Below are 15,717 nucleotides of genomic sequence, written 5' to 3' on the forward strand. Positions count from 1 at the left end.
GAACTGCGTTAAGTGGGCGCGCACGCCACGAATGGCGTAAAGTAACTTATTTAAAAAACCGTACAAATTCACTGAAAAAACCATAGGTTTCACACACGTTATAGTTAGGAATTAGCATTTAAAAAACCTTGCAAATTCACTGAAAAAACTATAGGTTTCACACATGTTATAGTTAGCGGAAATTTTACTGATAAAAAACCAATGAAATTCCCCCGTTATAGTTAGTGCAGGAAACTATAACTCACGCGACCGCAATCTTCTGCTGATGACATATGTGTCTTTATGAAAAAAAAATATTTGTAATGTATGTATAGCTAAAAATTTATGGAAGAAGACATGGGCAAATAAGTGTCTAAATACAGTATTAGCATCAGCAGAGGATTGCGGTCGCGTGAGTTATAGTTTCCTGCACTAACTATAACGGGGGAATTTCATTGGTTTTTTATCAGTAAAATTTCCGCTAACTATAACATGTGTGAAACCTATGGTTTTTTCAGTGAATATATATATATATATACACACACACGGCGAGGCATTGGTGGAGTGCGATTACACATTACAGCAAACAAACTTATGTCTTACGACCTATGAGGTCTTTCTGAGCGTGAAAAACAGTGGTTTGTTTGCTGTAATGTCTCCTAAATATATTGTACATTGAGCTCTTGGAGTGCAGTGATATTTTGCTTTGGATGTAAAGGTTTTAGGAGGCATGTCTGCCTTCTACGCCTGCACCAGCAGCAACCCGAGCGGACAGTAAAGAATGTGAATATATATATATTCATAAACCCTATGGTAGCAGGAGTAGAATTTATACACATTTAGTAGCTTACGTTGTACAGGCAGGAGAGAGCTCTTCAATTCAAACGTAAAAGAACAGCAATTGATACCACATCAAGATGGAGCCAGGCAAAGAAGTCCTCATTATAATAAAATTGGCCTAACCTCACAGTCCAGTTTAATGTGTTTGGCAAAGGTGGTGTGGATTTCTGTCAGGGAGCAACTGAGACGGCCACTGCTGATATCAATTAAATCCTGCAGGGAATACATCTCATCGTTCTCCACAAAGTGCTGGCGGTCCTGCAACTTGAAAATGAGAAACAACACCATCAACTTATGGGCTAGAAAAGGAAACATGTTTGGACATGAAAGTAAGCAAATGTGGCATTGTGAAGCTTCTTTCTGTTCAGGAGGCGGCACCACCAATGCAAGTAAACATTAATGTTCTACTTGCATTTTTAATGTATGCCACAACTCGTGACTTCAAATGAAAACATATTTACAATCCAAGCAAGCCAGAACACCATAACTCTGTGAACCCAGCTTTAAACATTGGTAAGACATGAAGAGTGCAACAGTGAGTTTGGCTGGGTTTAGGTGATATTGTCAAAGAAGCACCTACCCCATTAATATTTCTATACTGTTTTGGAATTTTTCACATTAATTTTTCTCCATCTCCCCCCTCAATTTAAAAAAAAAAAAAAAAAGAAGATTTCAATGCACGTCACGTTTTGGGATTTTCATTTTGAAATAAAACATAAAGAACAGTTTAGTGCACAGTTCCAACATGCTGACGGAGCCCTCCACCAAATTGTAAAGAGCCTTGACAAGTACCGCCGTGATGGTGGTTCCTGCCAATGTTTTATAAATCACCGTCAGCTTGGCGGCCATTTATAAATCCGGCAGGCGGTCCCTTCACCAGGGCGATGGCCATCGCTCTGGCGGAACAACGGGGCGTTCACCAGTATTTAAATCGGACCCTTAGTGTGGGGCTACAATAAGCATCAAACATAAGCAAACAAATCAATGTCCAGCCAGTACTTTGCTCTTTACAAAAGAAAAGTACTTTATTGCTATTCACACAACTAAAAAATTACTGCCATAACTGTCTAAAGGAAATTCTTACAGGTACCAAGAACAACAGTACCCATGGTGGTCACTGAGAGTAAAGGTACATTGGCCGGTTGCCCTGAAGGTGGCGAATCTCTGGGGTACAATGTGTATCTCCTGTAGCTCAAATTTAGTTTTACTTTCATTTGCTAATTCCAATAGTTTCATTACATTCTATCCCCTCCTGTCTAGGTTAAATGCCACAGTACCTGTCTCCAGTGAAAGTTTGTGTGGCTCATTAGAGTCAGGGTGGCCTGCAGTGTCACTGTCAAGAGAGGGCATGCCATTTCAGTGGTATGCACTCAGCCCAGCCCACCAAGCAGAGAGGATGGTTGGTTCTGCCCCAGCTCAGCCAATGTGTTCACACTTTTGCACCTGGAGCTTTGGCCGATCAGGTCAGTAGCAGCAGAACTGTAACAAGCATTTGCAATGCAATCGGCCTCGCCTTTGAGACCTTCTATGTTTTTAGCTATGCAGCACATTTGCCTGGGTGCTGAAACATCTACTGTTCTTTAATATGGAGGGAAAGTAAGCAACAAACTGCGTGATACGGCGGTTATGGGAACACACAGAGAGAAATATTGTCTTTCAGCTGGAAATGGTATAGTCCAAAGCTGTTTTAATATAAAATCAGGGCCGTGGGTGGTCATATCACTGTAAATACAAGGTTTGAAAAAAATATTATTGTCTATGGGTGCTTGTGGAAGACAATTTCTATGGACTGGAATCTAGAGAATGCTAAAGTGATTCTGGTATTTTACTGACCTTTGCTGGTCGTTTTCTATCAAGAAATTTAAATAGAGGCAGTTGCCAGATAAATTAAAAAAAGAAGGTCCCTCAGCAGAAAGCAATTCTGGCATTTTACTGACCTCTACTGGGCGTTTTAAACGGAGGCAGTTGAACAGAAAAAAAGTCCCTAAGCAGAAGCAGACAAGTCCTAGGGCTGATCTCCAGAGCCCACAAAGTACATACACTTATAAGTATATACTAAAGTATATACAAGAGGTCTCGAATGCTCGACCTAAAAAGGAGTATGCTTCAAGGATAGTGGTCTTGCATCTTGGGTTTCTTTCCTTGGGCCCAGTCACAACCCGTCACCCAAACATGTTAGGTATCCAATCAATGTCTCAGTGGTGACCTCTTGAAGACATTGTCTCTTCATGGTGTTTGTAAGTCTTTTTTTGTATGTTTCTTCTGCAATAGTACTTGGCTCCCTCCAGTGCCTGATACTTTGTGGTGCTAGAAGGCTTCCTTCTGAACCAACTTTGTTGAGTTTCGATGGCACCTTCCAATTCAGGTACAGTCACTTACCTCAGAGCGGCTTCAAGTTATCGAACTGGACTCTTTCACAATCTTTTGACCTAACATCGGCGTTGTTCCTGTACAAGGGCACCTCCAACGCCCCATTCGAGCAGCTGGAATGCTCTGTCCTTGAAGGTGAGACCAGGCAGAATTGTCAGGTTACTGGTCGCTAACCTTGCAAGCAAAGTTGGCAGTCATTGCTCCAACCCGGAATCTCTCACTATTGTGAGACCCTGGCTGCTGGTCAGGATATCTATCAATGTATCTGGGCCTCTATCCCCTCTCAAATTGCCACAAAGCCTGCAGATCTGCAGAGAGTAAGCGGAGTATGTTTTACTGCTCTGGTCCTTTACTGGGTTACTGTGATTGGAAGATATTTATGTAACGCTGAGAATCAGGCTAGGAATCTCCTCCCTGCAGCAGTTAGATTGGAATGTTCCTTTGAAAAGTTTTAACCGGTCTCTATTAAAACCTCATCTTTTTTGTTAGATCAACTGGTCCTCATTCACACTGCAAAGGCCTACTCATCGTCTCTGACCTGTCATCCTTTTACAAGGTCATCTATAACACTCTACTGAACATACCCTGTGGATTAATATGTGGTCCACAAGCGGTTTTCGTCATACCCAGAAAATCTATCCCAACAAATAAACTTAGCATTAATCGTTCTGGCTCTCCACCCCTAGGCCAGGAAGTCCCATAAAGCTTAGTTATAGCACCAACTCTCTTTAATTTCTACTTGACTCCAGTGACCACACTGCACAGTCAAACATATGCTATCCCTAAGCTGATGATAAGTGGCTACACCTAAACGTCACATCCCCAGAGGATATTGTCCTTTTAGGCCAAATACAAGAAGAAATTGCATCAGGGTATCTTTTCACTCGCTAATCTAAATCCTCCAGACTTATATCCTACTTCTCTCCCCACCTCACAGCACGCTCCCAATCCAACTGTGGCTATATTCTCTCAATGCACTAGAAAGAAAACTTAAGATCAGCAAATGTGCAAAATCTGAAACTTCAAACACATAAATGCAATAACAAAGTGCTCAGTGTAAACTAAAACTCTAAAATAGGGGTAAACCCTTTTGAGTGGCATCAGACTCCAAAATGGCGATGCAATCCCTGGTCTTGAGAATACCTGCTTAAGGAAGGAATATGCTACTTACCAGTATGCATCTGTTCTTGGCATGTAGAGCTGCAGATCTATACACTGTGCATAGCTCGCCATCTGGTGTTGGGCCCGGATGTTTGCAGTTTGTTTTTCCTCTTGGAAAGTCTTTGGAAGTCATGAGTTCGGTGACTCCTCCCTTGGTTCGTATTGCGCATGGGCTTCGGCTCCATCCTCAGATTGTTTTTCGCCAGCAGGGAAAGATGGAGCGTAGTGGTAACAGTAAAGAAACCCATGTGTGTTGTATCTAAATAAGGTAAGACTGGAACGGATACAGGTAGCCGGGGAGGCGGGTGGGCGTGTATAGATCTGCAGCTTTACATGCCAAGAACAGATGCATACTGGTAAGTAGCATATTCCGTTCGAGGCATATGAGCTGCAGATTATACACTGTGCATAGATTATATAGCAGTACCCAACCCTAGCGGCGACCACCGGTATCCGTTGCAGTAGTTTGGAACAGTGTTTTGAGTACAGCCTGGCCCACAGTAGCTTGTTGCTTGGTTTGCACATCTACACAGTAATGTTTTGTGAAAGTGTGCGGTGTTGACCATGTGGCTGCTTTGCATATGTCATCTAGTGGTATGTTTCCTAGAAAAGCCATAGAAGCCCCTAACTTTCTTGTAGAATGGGCTTTAGGGGGAACCAATAGCGTTCGTTTTGCTTTGTGGTAGCAAATCTGTATGCATTTTACAATCCACCTCGCTATGCCTGATTTAGAAATAGGGTTGCCCTTATGTGGTGGAGAGAAGGAGACAAATAGCTGTTTGGTTTTCCTGAAAGGTTGTGTGCGTTGGATGTAGTAAAGTAAAGCCCTTTTTACATCCAGTGTGTGTAACGCTCTTTCCGCAACAGTTTGAGGTTGTGAGAAAAAGACTGGTAATTCTACCGACAGGTTTAAATGGAATGGAGAAATGACTTTGGGTAGAAACTTTAGGTTGGTGCGGAGTACAACCTTGTTCTGATGCATTTGGAGAAAAGGTTCCTGTATAGTGAGTGCTTGTATTTCACTAACCCTTCTGAGGGAAGTGATGGCCACTAGAAAAGCTGTTTTCCATGTGAGAAATTGGAGCTCACATTTATGTAATGGTTCGAAAGGGGGTCCCATTAACCGTGTGAGAACTATATTCAAATTCTAGACCGGTGAGGGTGGTACTCTGGGTGGAATTACTCTTTTGAGGCCTTCCATGAAGGCCTTGATGGCAGGCACTCTGAAGAGTGATAGGTGCTGCCTGTTCTGTAAGTAAGCAGCAATGGCAGCGAGATGTAACCTAATGGAAGTATATGCTAGGTTACACCTTTGTAGGTGGAGTAAATAACATATGATGTGCTGTATGGACACATTTAAAGGATTGATTGTGTTGTTGTGGCAGTAAACAACAAATCTTTTCCACTTTGCCGCATAGCATGCCCTAGTAGTAGGGCGTCTAGCTTCCCTGATAATGTTCATGCAATCAGGGGGAAGGTTAAGGTATACAAATTCTAGGACCTCAGGAGCCAGATCGCAAGGTTGAGCTGAGCTGGGTCCGGGTGCCGGATCTCTCCATGGTTCTGGGTTAGGAGGCATGGTGAGAGGTGTAGCTTTTGGTGTGGTACTACTGAGAGTTCCAGCAGTGTGGTGTACCACGGTTGTCTGGCCCATGTTGGAGCTACTAGGATCAGTGTTAGGGAATGCTGTTGTAGCTTTCGCACCACTAATGGAATTAGTGGGAGAGGTGGAAAAGCGTATGCAAATTTGTTTGACCAGTTCATCCATATCGCATTGCCTTTGGACAATGGGTGTGGATATCTGGCGGCGAAGCTTGGGCATTTTTTGTTTTCATGGGTGGCGAATAGATCTATGTGTGGATGCCCCCACTTCTGAAAGAACGGGTGAAGAACTTGTGGGTGAAGTTCCCACTCGTGGATCTGCAGCGTCTGTCTGCTGAGCAGATCTGCCACGGTGTTTTGGACTCCTGGGACGTGTTGGGCCAGGAGAAAGATTTTTTGTGGAATTGCCCATCTCCACATGCTCTGTGCTAGCTGAGAGAGCTGTGGAGAGTGTGTGCCCCCCTGCTTTTGAATGTAGTACATGGCAGTCATGTTGTCTGTGCGAATGAGGACTGCCTTGCCTGAAATCTGCGTCTGGAAGGATTTTAGGGCGAGGAAGATTGCTAGTAACTCCAGATGGTTGATGTGGAGTAACTTTTGTTGTGGCGTCCATGTGCCCTGTGCTGTGAGATGTAACAGATGAGCTCCCCAGCCGGAGAGCGATGCGTCTGTTGTGAGGATTATCTGTGGGACCGGGTCCAGGAACGGTCGACCTCTGGAAAGGTTTGTGGTGTTCCACGACTGCAGAGAGCGATGGGTGCGACCGTCTACCAACACCAGATCTGCCAGGTGTCCCTGGGCCTGGTTCCACTGGCGCGCTAAGCACTCTTGGAACGGACGCATCTGGAGTCTTGCATGGGGCACTATGAAGATGCAAGAGGCCATCATCCCTATCAGTTGCATAAACACTCTTGCTGGGAGAGAGTGTTGGGATATGAATTTTTGGCGCAGAGCCTGTATCTTTGCAATCCTGGCAGGATTGGTATAGGCTATGGCTTTTGAGGTGTCTATGGTGGCACCGAGGTATTGTTTTGTGTGTGATGGTACCAGGTGGGATTTTTGATGGTTCACCGTGAACCCTAGCTGGTGGAGTAGTTGGACTGTAGCGGCGGTATGATGCACACATTGTTCGTAGGACGTGGCTTTTATTAGCCAATCGTCCAGATACGGGAAGACGTGAATGTGCTGTCTTCTGAGGTGTGCAGCCACTACTGCTAGGCACTTGGTGAATACCCTTGGTGCTGTTGTTACCCCGAACGGGAGCACCTTGAACTGGTAGTGTTGCCCGTCCACCACAAATCGGAGGTACTTTCTGTGAGACTGGTGTACTGGAATATGAAAGTATGCGTCTTTCAAGTCCAGAGTGGTGAGAAAATCGTTCTGGGAGGGAAGTGGGAGAACCTGTTGAAGGGTTACCATGTGAAAATGGTCTGAGTGTATGTAAGAGTTTAGAGGTCTGAGATCCAGGATAGGTCGTAGAGTCTTGTCTGTCTTTGGAATCAGAAAGTACAGGGAGTAGACCCCTAAATTTTGCTGATTTATGGGGACCTGCTCTATGGCTCCTTTTTGCAGGAGGGAGGTCACCTCCTGTTTTAGCAGTGCAGTATGTTCTTGAGACATAGGGCGGTGCCTGGGTGGAATGTTTGGGGGGGCAGATGTTAGTTCTAAGCAATATCCTGACTGAATAATTTGTGTCACTCATTTGTCTGAGGTGATTGTCTCCCAGACGTGAAGGAAATGTTGTATTCTTCCCCCGACAGGAGTGGAATGGTCTGGAGGGAGCGGGGGAAAGTCATTGGGTAGTAGGTGTGGCAGAGCGAGCGGTATTTGTTTTGCCTCTGCCCTTATTATTATTGCCTCTGTATCCGCCTCTTTGATAACCCTTTGTGAAGGTAGATTGAGGAGGGGATTTGTAGGACGTGGATGCACTATCCGAGGAGTAGCCTCTGCCCGTGCCTCGAAAGGAAGAGCGGCGGAAGGAGCGCCTAGGAGTGCGTGACTGTAGGGCTCCCATGGATTTCGCCGTGTCAGTATCTTTTTTCATCTTTTCGAGGGCTTCAACAACTTTTGGGCCAAACAGATGATCTTGGTCGAATGGGTGATTTAATATAGAGGCTTGTACCTCAGGTTTAAAACCTGAAACTCTGAGCCAGGCATGGCGAGGTAGAAGGACACTGGTGTTTATGGCCCTGGAGGCTGTATCTGCTGCATCTAGGGCACAGCGAATAGAGGTATTAGTTATTATTTTTCCCTCTTGGATCAATTCATTGGCCCTGTTCTTATATTTTTCAGGGAGATGGTGCATGATGGTCTCTAACTCATCGTAATGTGCCCTGTCGTATCTGGCCAATAGCGTTTGCGTGTTGGCGATACGCCATATGTTGGCGGCTTGCGACGCAGTGCGCTTCCCTGACGCGTCTAGGAGCTTGGACTCTTTGTCAGGTGGTGGTGCTTTGCCTGACGCCTGAGAATTGGAGCGTTTCCTAGCTGTGGATACCACTAGGGAATCCAATGGTGCAGGACCTTTAATATATGAAGGGTCTGTGGGAAGACTTCCGGTGCATGTTTAATCACCCCTTTTAACATAGGTAGGATGGCAGTAGACCTATGTGCGTCTTCAAAGGTGTCTAGGAGAAAATCCTCCTCCACCGGGTCAGTGTGTAACTCCACCCCGTGGTAGTGTGCCGCCCTTTGTAATAGGTGGTGAAAACCCAAGGAATCTTCAGGTGGGGATGGCCTAGATGGGTAAAGATCATCCTGTGGGACATCTGGGATGTCCGGATTATTATAATCGTCCCATGGGTCTGGAGATCCAGTAGGGGTGGGATCCTGTGGCACATCTGCTGGATCATAAAATGGGTCTCCTAAGTCGTCTGGGACAGGAGACAAGGTTGGGGAACGATGAGGCGGGGGTGGAGAGGGTAGAGGTGGGGAGGGTGGAGGAGGTGGAGGAGGAGGGGAAGGCACTCTGAAAGGGGAGGTAGCAGTGTCTTTCCTCTTTGGAGGTGGAGGTGGAGCTGGTTTATCCAAGTGTCTCTTTTTTGTAGACAATGTCAAATGTCCAGTTTTTGGATCCTTGGTGAGTGTCTTTTGGAGAGGATCCAGTGTAAAAAGTTCTTGCGACACTGGTTGTTCGGTCGGCGCCGAAGTTTTCGGGGCCGACGGCTTTTTAGGCTTGTCCAAGCCATGCTTCTTTGGGACCTCCGATTTTTTGGTCGGCGCCGAAGAAGGCTTCGGCACGGGAGTGTCGGAGTCGAGGGCCTTGTGATGTTTGGTCAGCACCGGCAGGGTAGGCTTTGAAACCGAAGGCTTTGGTACTGGGTTCGGTGTGGAGATGGAGGCCGATCTTTTCTTTGGTGCAGAAGGGTGTTTTTCGGTACCGATGGTAGGCTGGCTCGAGCCCGAGCTGCCGGAAGGCTTAATAGGCTTCTTTACCGGGCCCGAAGGCGGGGTGTGAGAAGCAGTGTCCTTGGTCTTGCCTAGGCCCGAAGGCGAAGGTGTGACCGAAGCCTTTTTGGGTGTCGGCGTGGGTGTGGGAGGGGGTATTGTACTCACGACCCTCTGCGCCGGGGTGATGTCCTCCAAATCTGAGTCGTCGGCCTCGGAAGCACTGACGAGGTAGTCGTCCTCCTGTCCGATGTTCTGCTGTCCCGGAGCTTCGACGTCGTCCCCGAAGATGTCGACTGGAGCGGAGGTTGAGGAGTGCGCCATGTTGCGTCTAGCCCGTCGATCTCGAATGGTCTTTTTGGAGCGAAAAGACTTGCAGGCGGGACAGTCTCGAGCCTCGTGTTCAGGGGAGAGGCAGAGGTTGCACACCTCGTGGAGATCGGTGTGGGGAAACTTGGACCCACATCGAGGGCACTTCTTGAAAGGAGTTCTTTCCATCAGCCGAGACCGGAGCCGGAATAGGCCCGAAGGCCGCCATTGACGACCGGAATCGAAGAAGTGCCGAAGAAAAGGTGATTAAGATGATTTATTATCTGAAGGATCTCGATGAGCGAGGATTTTGTGTCGATCGGTTGAACTGGAAAGTTCTGAACCGGAGCGCGAAGTATTACATCCGAGCCCGATGACGGAAAAAAACAATCTGAGGATGGAGCCGAAGCCCATGCGCAATACGAACCAAGGGAGGAGTCACCGAACTCGTGACTTCCGAAGACTTTCCAAGAGGAAAAAAAAACTGCAAACATCCGGGCCCAACACCAGATGGCGAGCTATGCACAGTGTATAATCTGCAGCTCATATGCCTCGAACATACTTTACTTACAGGCATCCCTGAACTACACCTGTCCCACTGTAAACTATTTTACATGTGTCGCGACACAAGTAACAAGAGGGGCACAGTGAACACATCACTTGAGGTGGTTTGCAGCGCTATAGAGTGCAAGTGAGACAGTTACACTACGGTTACAAATTTGAAAAATTCAGATATAATGCCATTCATAAAACACTGCGTTTAAACGAAAGAGGTGGATGGATTTTTTGTTTAGCAACTATTTTTTAATTTTTTTGTCAAGGTTTTGCTATGTTCATAATTAGGTTTTTATGTTTGGGAAAGCCGGGGAGCACGTTATCGATGACGTAATTATGATTATGTTGATTTTTACACATAGTGAGCTATAATAAGAGTGGTATCATAAAACATGTCAAAAAGTTCTATATGGATTGGATTTGACATAAGAGGTGTGAATATGTTGAGTGGACGATCACTGTTAAATACACGTCACACCGATGTTTGTTTTCAACTTTGCAGCTACCCATGAGGAAGGGCTGTATTGAAGCCCGAAATGCATTGGGTAATTTTAAAGGAGGCTGCCTGGGACAGCGTAATCCCACATGTTATGGAAAAGGCATGGATAGGCATTTCCTCAGTATTAGAAAAATATGGAATGTACGCAGTCTTTATATGAAAAATGAAATAAGGTGCGATGAACTTGTGGAATAAATCATGGTTGAAATAAGGATGAAATAGATGGAATATTGAAGGAAATTGGTTTCTTCTACTTTCGTTGCTGTGCGACATGTGTCTGGAACGTAATGAACGCTCCATTTGCAATATACTGTTGAACAACACATTCAAAGAAACCATTTACTTTGAGGTCACATCACTTCTTCAGCTCTGATCTTCCGTAGACAAATAATGTGGGCTTCAAATCAATTCTACTGTGGATAATTCACGCTTTGCTATATGCAAATGGAGAAACCCATTAAACAGCTTTCTTTCACTCCCCACAATACACCCCTTTCTGGCACACGAATGAAGCTAAATATGTCACGTGCACATCCTTTCTCAACCTCCTCCCAGAGGTGTGTGCATGTTCAGTCCATACCTGCAGCAGCAGCCGTGCTTCCATGGCCTCTTTGCAGGTGATGAAATATGGCTTCATCAGCAGAATATCCTGCCGCAGTTTCTGGAAAAACAAAAATAAGCATCTCTACTCAACATTTAATCCTAAACAAGACTACAAATTAAGCTATCTTATTCTATATTGGATGAGACAAAGATGAACCCAGAAGCTATCGCTCCAGGCACAAATGTACACAATATAAACTGTAGTTTGGGTAGCATTCAATTTTTATAAGTGCTTAGTAAAAAGTGACAAGCATTGGTCCTGTCGCTATAAAAAACAGATTGTGAGTTTTGATAGCACAGTGAAGCACTCTTATTACGTTTCTTACCTAGAGCATTTTTAGCTTAGATTTTTCGGGGTGGCGTGAAATTGAAGGAAGAAGGTGAAAATAAAGCAGCTTGTGGCTCAGTAAAAGAGTTAACAGCCCAGGCAGAGGTGGTGCTTATGATGGACTTCAGGTGAAGGTTTAGTCCTACAATAAGTAGGGCAGAGGAGAAGAGGATGTTAGGTTCTAATGACTGAGATGCTGGACCCATCCAGATCCTGAAGTTACTACTATTCTCTTGTGGACTCCACTGCAGGGTTATCCGATGGGCAATCGAAGGGGCTCTGACCAGCGTCAAGTTGCCCCGTTAACAACCGATGGGCTACATCAGCCAAAAGGTGGTTGTAAACCAAAAAAATGCTGCCTTACCGAGGGCCTAGAGGCAGGGAACCCCGGGGGAGTGTATCTTCATTCCCAGTACCGCCATAGGCCGCATAAAAGTAGCACAACAGATAGTTTGAGAACCAAAGAACTGATTTTGATTGAGCCCTGCTCCACTCTGAGAACCAGAGATGAGCTCCTCCGAAAACCACACTACCAGAATGCATACATGTAGAAGAGGGGTCCCGCCGGCTGGATAGGATGTTAACAAAATCGGAGCATGGGTCCCTGAAAATGAAGAAGGCTTTTACATACTTTCCAAAAATCCAGTCAGGGATTTGATGGCTTCAGAGGAACTCGAAACGACCCCTGTTTTAGGACATGATACCCATCTGACCACTAATGGATGCCAAGCTCTATAGTGATGCTGTCCTCAGTACTGTTGCGGTTACAGGAGGTATTCGCAGAATCGTATCCATTCCCGAGCCTTGTTGTGCTTCCAGATCCCTGCACAATAGTACCTTTATGATTTTTCAGCATGATCAAAATAAAGCACTGAACGAAATATAACATTTCTAGTTCTTGGCTGTTTGGTATAAATGTAGCATCCAGAAGCTTTATAAAGAAACTTCAGATTTAATATGAGGAGTGGCTGAAGCTTAAATATCTGCCCCTCTGGCCTGATCATTTGCACTGCTAGTTCGTCCATAGAAAGAAAAAAAGAAAAAATCTTTGGCTGACGTTGACCTACTGTGGTAGAGTGGCTATCTCTGTGGCTGGCTCTAGCTCTTGATATAGCCCAATAGCCCTTCCAATTGTGTGCAACTCTTGTAAAAAACATAAAAAGCATAGCCCTTCAAGTGTGATAGTAACTCCCTTTAGGCAGTATACCAGGGTTAGGCATTTAAGAAATCAAGACATTCCCCTATTTATTTTTTACAAGAGGTGATCCTTTAACGTTTCCGGTCTTCACTGCCAGGCAGTGCAACAAAGGGCTTTGTAACTGTGGCAAATACCTCATGCCTCCCAGATGGCTCTATCCATTTTGAGATGGTGGGAAATGTTTATGTACATTTGTATTCGCAAAAACAGAGCAATTAGTGCACAAACCTTTTGAACAATGTCACAAAATTACAAAGTCTGTGTCCAAAATTGTTCTTCAAGTCCTCCTTTTTAGGTCTCGCCTGAGCCAGCGCATGCGCTGGTCTGGCGAGACTTTTTGTAAACGGGCTTCAAAAAATGCTACCACACACATTTGGTGGTGGCCCAGAGCTTGCTGTCACGCTTACGAGCACAGGCGCCATCTCGCGGGCACCCTTACAGCCGCGATTACTTTCACGGTGCCGAGCATAGGCGCCATCTCGTGGCATTCTTACAGCCGCGATTACTTTCACTTTCGCGGCGCCACCAATGCTTGTTTTATTTTTATTTGTGGATTCTTCTAGTTTGCCTCCCTGACCTATTAACTGGTCAAAGTTATTTACAGCAGTGTATGGCCATTTTGCAGGATCGTAACATTAATTTTATGGGAAGACCGGAGGCTCATGTTATGCTCTCTAAACTTGCTTTAATGAATAGCAGCAGCTAAGACAGCTAGAAAACTACATGTTCCATGAGGCCAAGGAACAAAAGGCCAATGGGAACAAAAAAATTGAGTACCAATCAGTAATCAGTAACAACTATTGTACCCAACTTGACTGCAAGAAGTCTTCTTTTTTTCTGCTCGCAGTCAAGATAAGTATACTTTCATTTGCTAATATAAGAACTTCATTTTACAGTTTATGCGAATTGGCATTTGATGTTGAAACACTTGTGCCTCTGATGCCTTAGCATTGTTCTGCTGCATTTTTCACCTCCTTTTCGCACGCTTGTGTACAGCTCTTTACCACCCATTCCTGTGGTCGCGTCCACCATTTCCGGTGACACACCACAAATTGCTTTAACTTTCTCCCCTTGATGCTCCGTTTGTTTGGGGCCTCTCATGGAGCAGTTTTTCCTTCGCTGCCAGGCAAGCGATGTCTCCATCAAATTCTTCCGAAGAACACACGTCGGGGTGCGGCCTGGTCTTTACTTCGCCTCTCATAGACTCCGTAACGGCATGTCTCTTCGTATGGCGAGGTCCTTTCTGTCAGGGCTTTGAAAAGAATTACCCCTTTCCGACCACCTTTCATTTCCTTTGTTTCTTCACAATTTAGACTGGCGTTACTTGTTTTGCTACTGATAGCAGTTTATGCGTCAAAAATATTTAAGTTAGAACATGATGTTGTTGTTGCGTTTCCTCAGTATTAGGCTGGCTCCCCCCTTGTGTGCCCCACTTTCCCTATAATCCCCTTCTTGTTTGCAGGATGTGTCAGCTGGGTCTAGAGGTCGGGGGTGTTTATTCCATCTGCTTCCCATCAGTAAACCTTTCAGGTTGCTGCTAGAATTTCTTGCTCGAGGATTTGTCAAATTACCCTGGAAGTGCATGAACCAACTATTTCCTTCAATTCGGTGAGTTTGAGTTGAAGAAATGGAATTTAGGTTAAACAATAAATGTTCAAACTTAGGATAACATAGCCGATAGGACTCAAAAATAATTTACCAAAACCGAGAGCTGCACTTCACTTCCGATAAAGGCGCACAGCATGGATGTAGTGGTAAGAAAGACACACCGCCTGTCTGTGGGTTTGACGGCATCATCTTTCTGTGTTAAGTTTATTTTGAACTGAAATACAAAACGCCCTGCCCGCTCCATGTGCGCTCCGGAAAAGCACAACCTGAGCCGCTAAAGATCCGGGGAGGTCTTTTCAGTGACTGACACACTGTCAATACATTCATGTCATATGGGCATGCTGCCCCAAGGCCTGCTTGGAGATCCTTTTACATTGATAATGGTGACGTCAAACGTATGAATCTCGACTTGGGAGACAAAGAAAGCAGAGAAAACAAGCATTGGCATAGCCAATAGGTCTCGCCTTTGGGACCTTCTAAGTGTTTAACCATGCAACAGTTAATGTTGCTGCACCAAGGATATTGTGCTGCATAACTAAATACTTATAAGGTCCCAAAAGCGAGACCTATTGGCTATGCCAATGCTTGTTATTTAATTACAATTTGATTTGAACATATCATAAACTGTGTTGAGTAGACCAGCCAATGCGTTTCGTCCAAAACAATGGACTTCTTCAGGGCATATGTGAGGTCATCTTAACATATGGCATCATTGCACTCGTCACAGAAAAAAGCTCCATTACCCGTGGCAATTATAAATATTCAGCTTATGGTCATATAGCTGTAGACCGGACAAATGGATCACTCTGTATATGGTATAAAAAGAATGTAAGTAGCTATGTCCTGGTAACAAATGCCGGACTTCCACAGTGCATCTAATTACAGTGAGCCGCCTGGTCACATACAACTAAGGTGGGCCAAAGTAGATAAAATCAAAAGTTCAGAACCATGATATCTGCTAAAATGGGAATACGGTGTGGTCTTCTTCCGGTATGCGGTCAGGAAAGGCTTTCCATGGTTATAATGACGCCATATGTTAAGATTACCTCGCATATGCCCTGAAGAAGTCCATTGTTTTGGACGAAACGCGTTGGCTGGTCTACTCAACACGGTTTATGATATGTTCAAATCAAATTGTAATGAGGACTTGAAGAACAATTTTGGACACAGACTTTGGAATTTTATGACATTGTTCAAAAGGTGGTGCACCAATTGCTCTGTTTTTGTTCAACTTTGTTAAGTCCAGTTGAGGACTGCACTGTGACAGTGGGTGCTTAC

The 15,717-nt window shown here is 45.0% G+C and overlaps 1 protein-coding gene across 5 annotated transcripts in view; it reads right to left on the minus strand.

Moving 5' to 3' along the window:
• The window catches only part of DEF8 (differentially expressed in FDCP 8 homolog), a 192,817-nt gene that overhangs the window by 50,995 nt on the left and 126,105 nt on the right, over positions 1–15,717 (minus strand). For 3 of the 5 annotated variants that reach the window (XM_085639800.1, XM_085639799.1, XM_085639801.1), the window contains exons 10-11: positions 11,283–11,363; positions 943–1,083 (exon numbers count right to left, since the gene is read on the minus strand). In XM_085639800.1, coding sequence (XP_085495926.1) covers positions 943–1,083; positions 11,283–11,363 — 222 coding nt within the window. The remainder of the gene's footprint in view (positions 1–942; positions 1,084–11,282; positions 11,364–15,717) is intronic. The other 2 variants (XM_085639802.1, XM_085639803.1) reach the window with 1 other exon arrangement.

Source organism: Triturus cristatus, chromosome 12 (assembly GCF_964204655.1).
Source record: "Triturus cristatus chromosome 12, aTriCri1.1, whole genome shotgun sequence".
Taxonomy (NCBI): domain Eukaryota; kingdom Metazoa; phylum Chordata; class Amphibia; order Caudata; family Salamandridae; genus Triturus; species Triturus cristatus.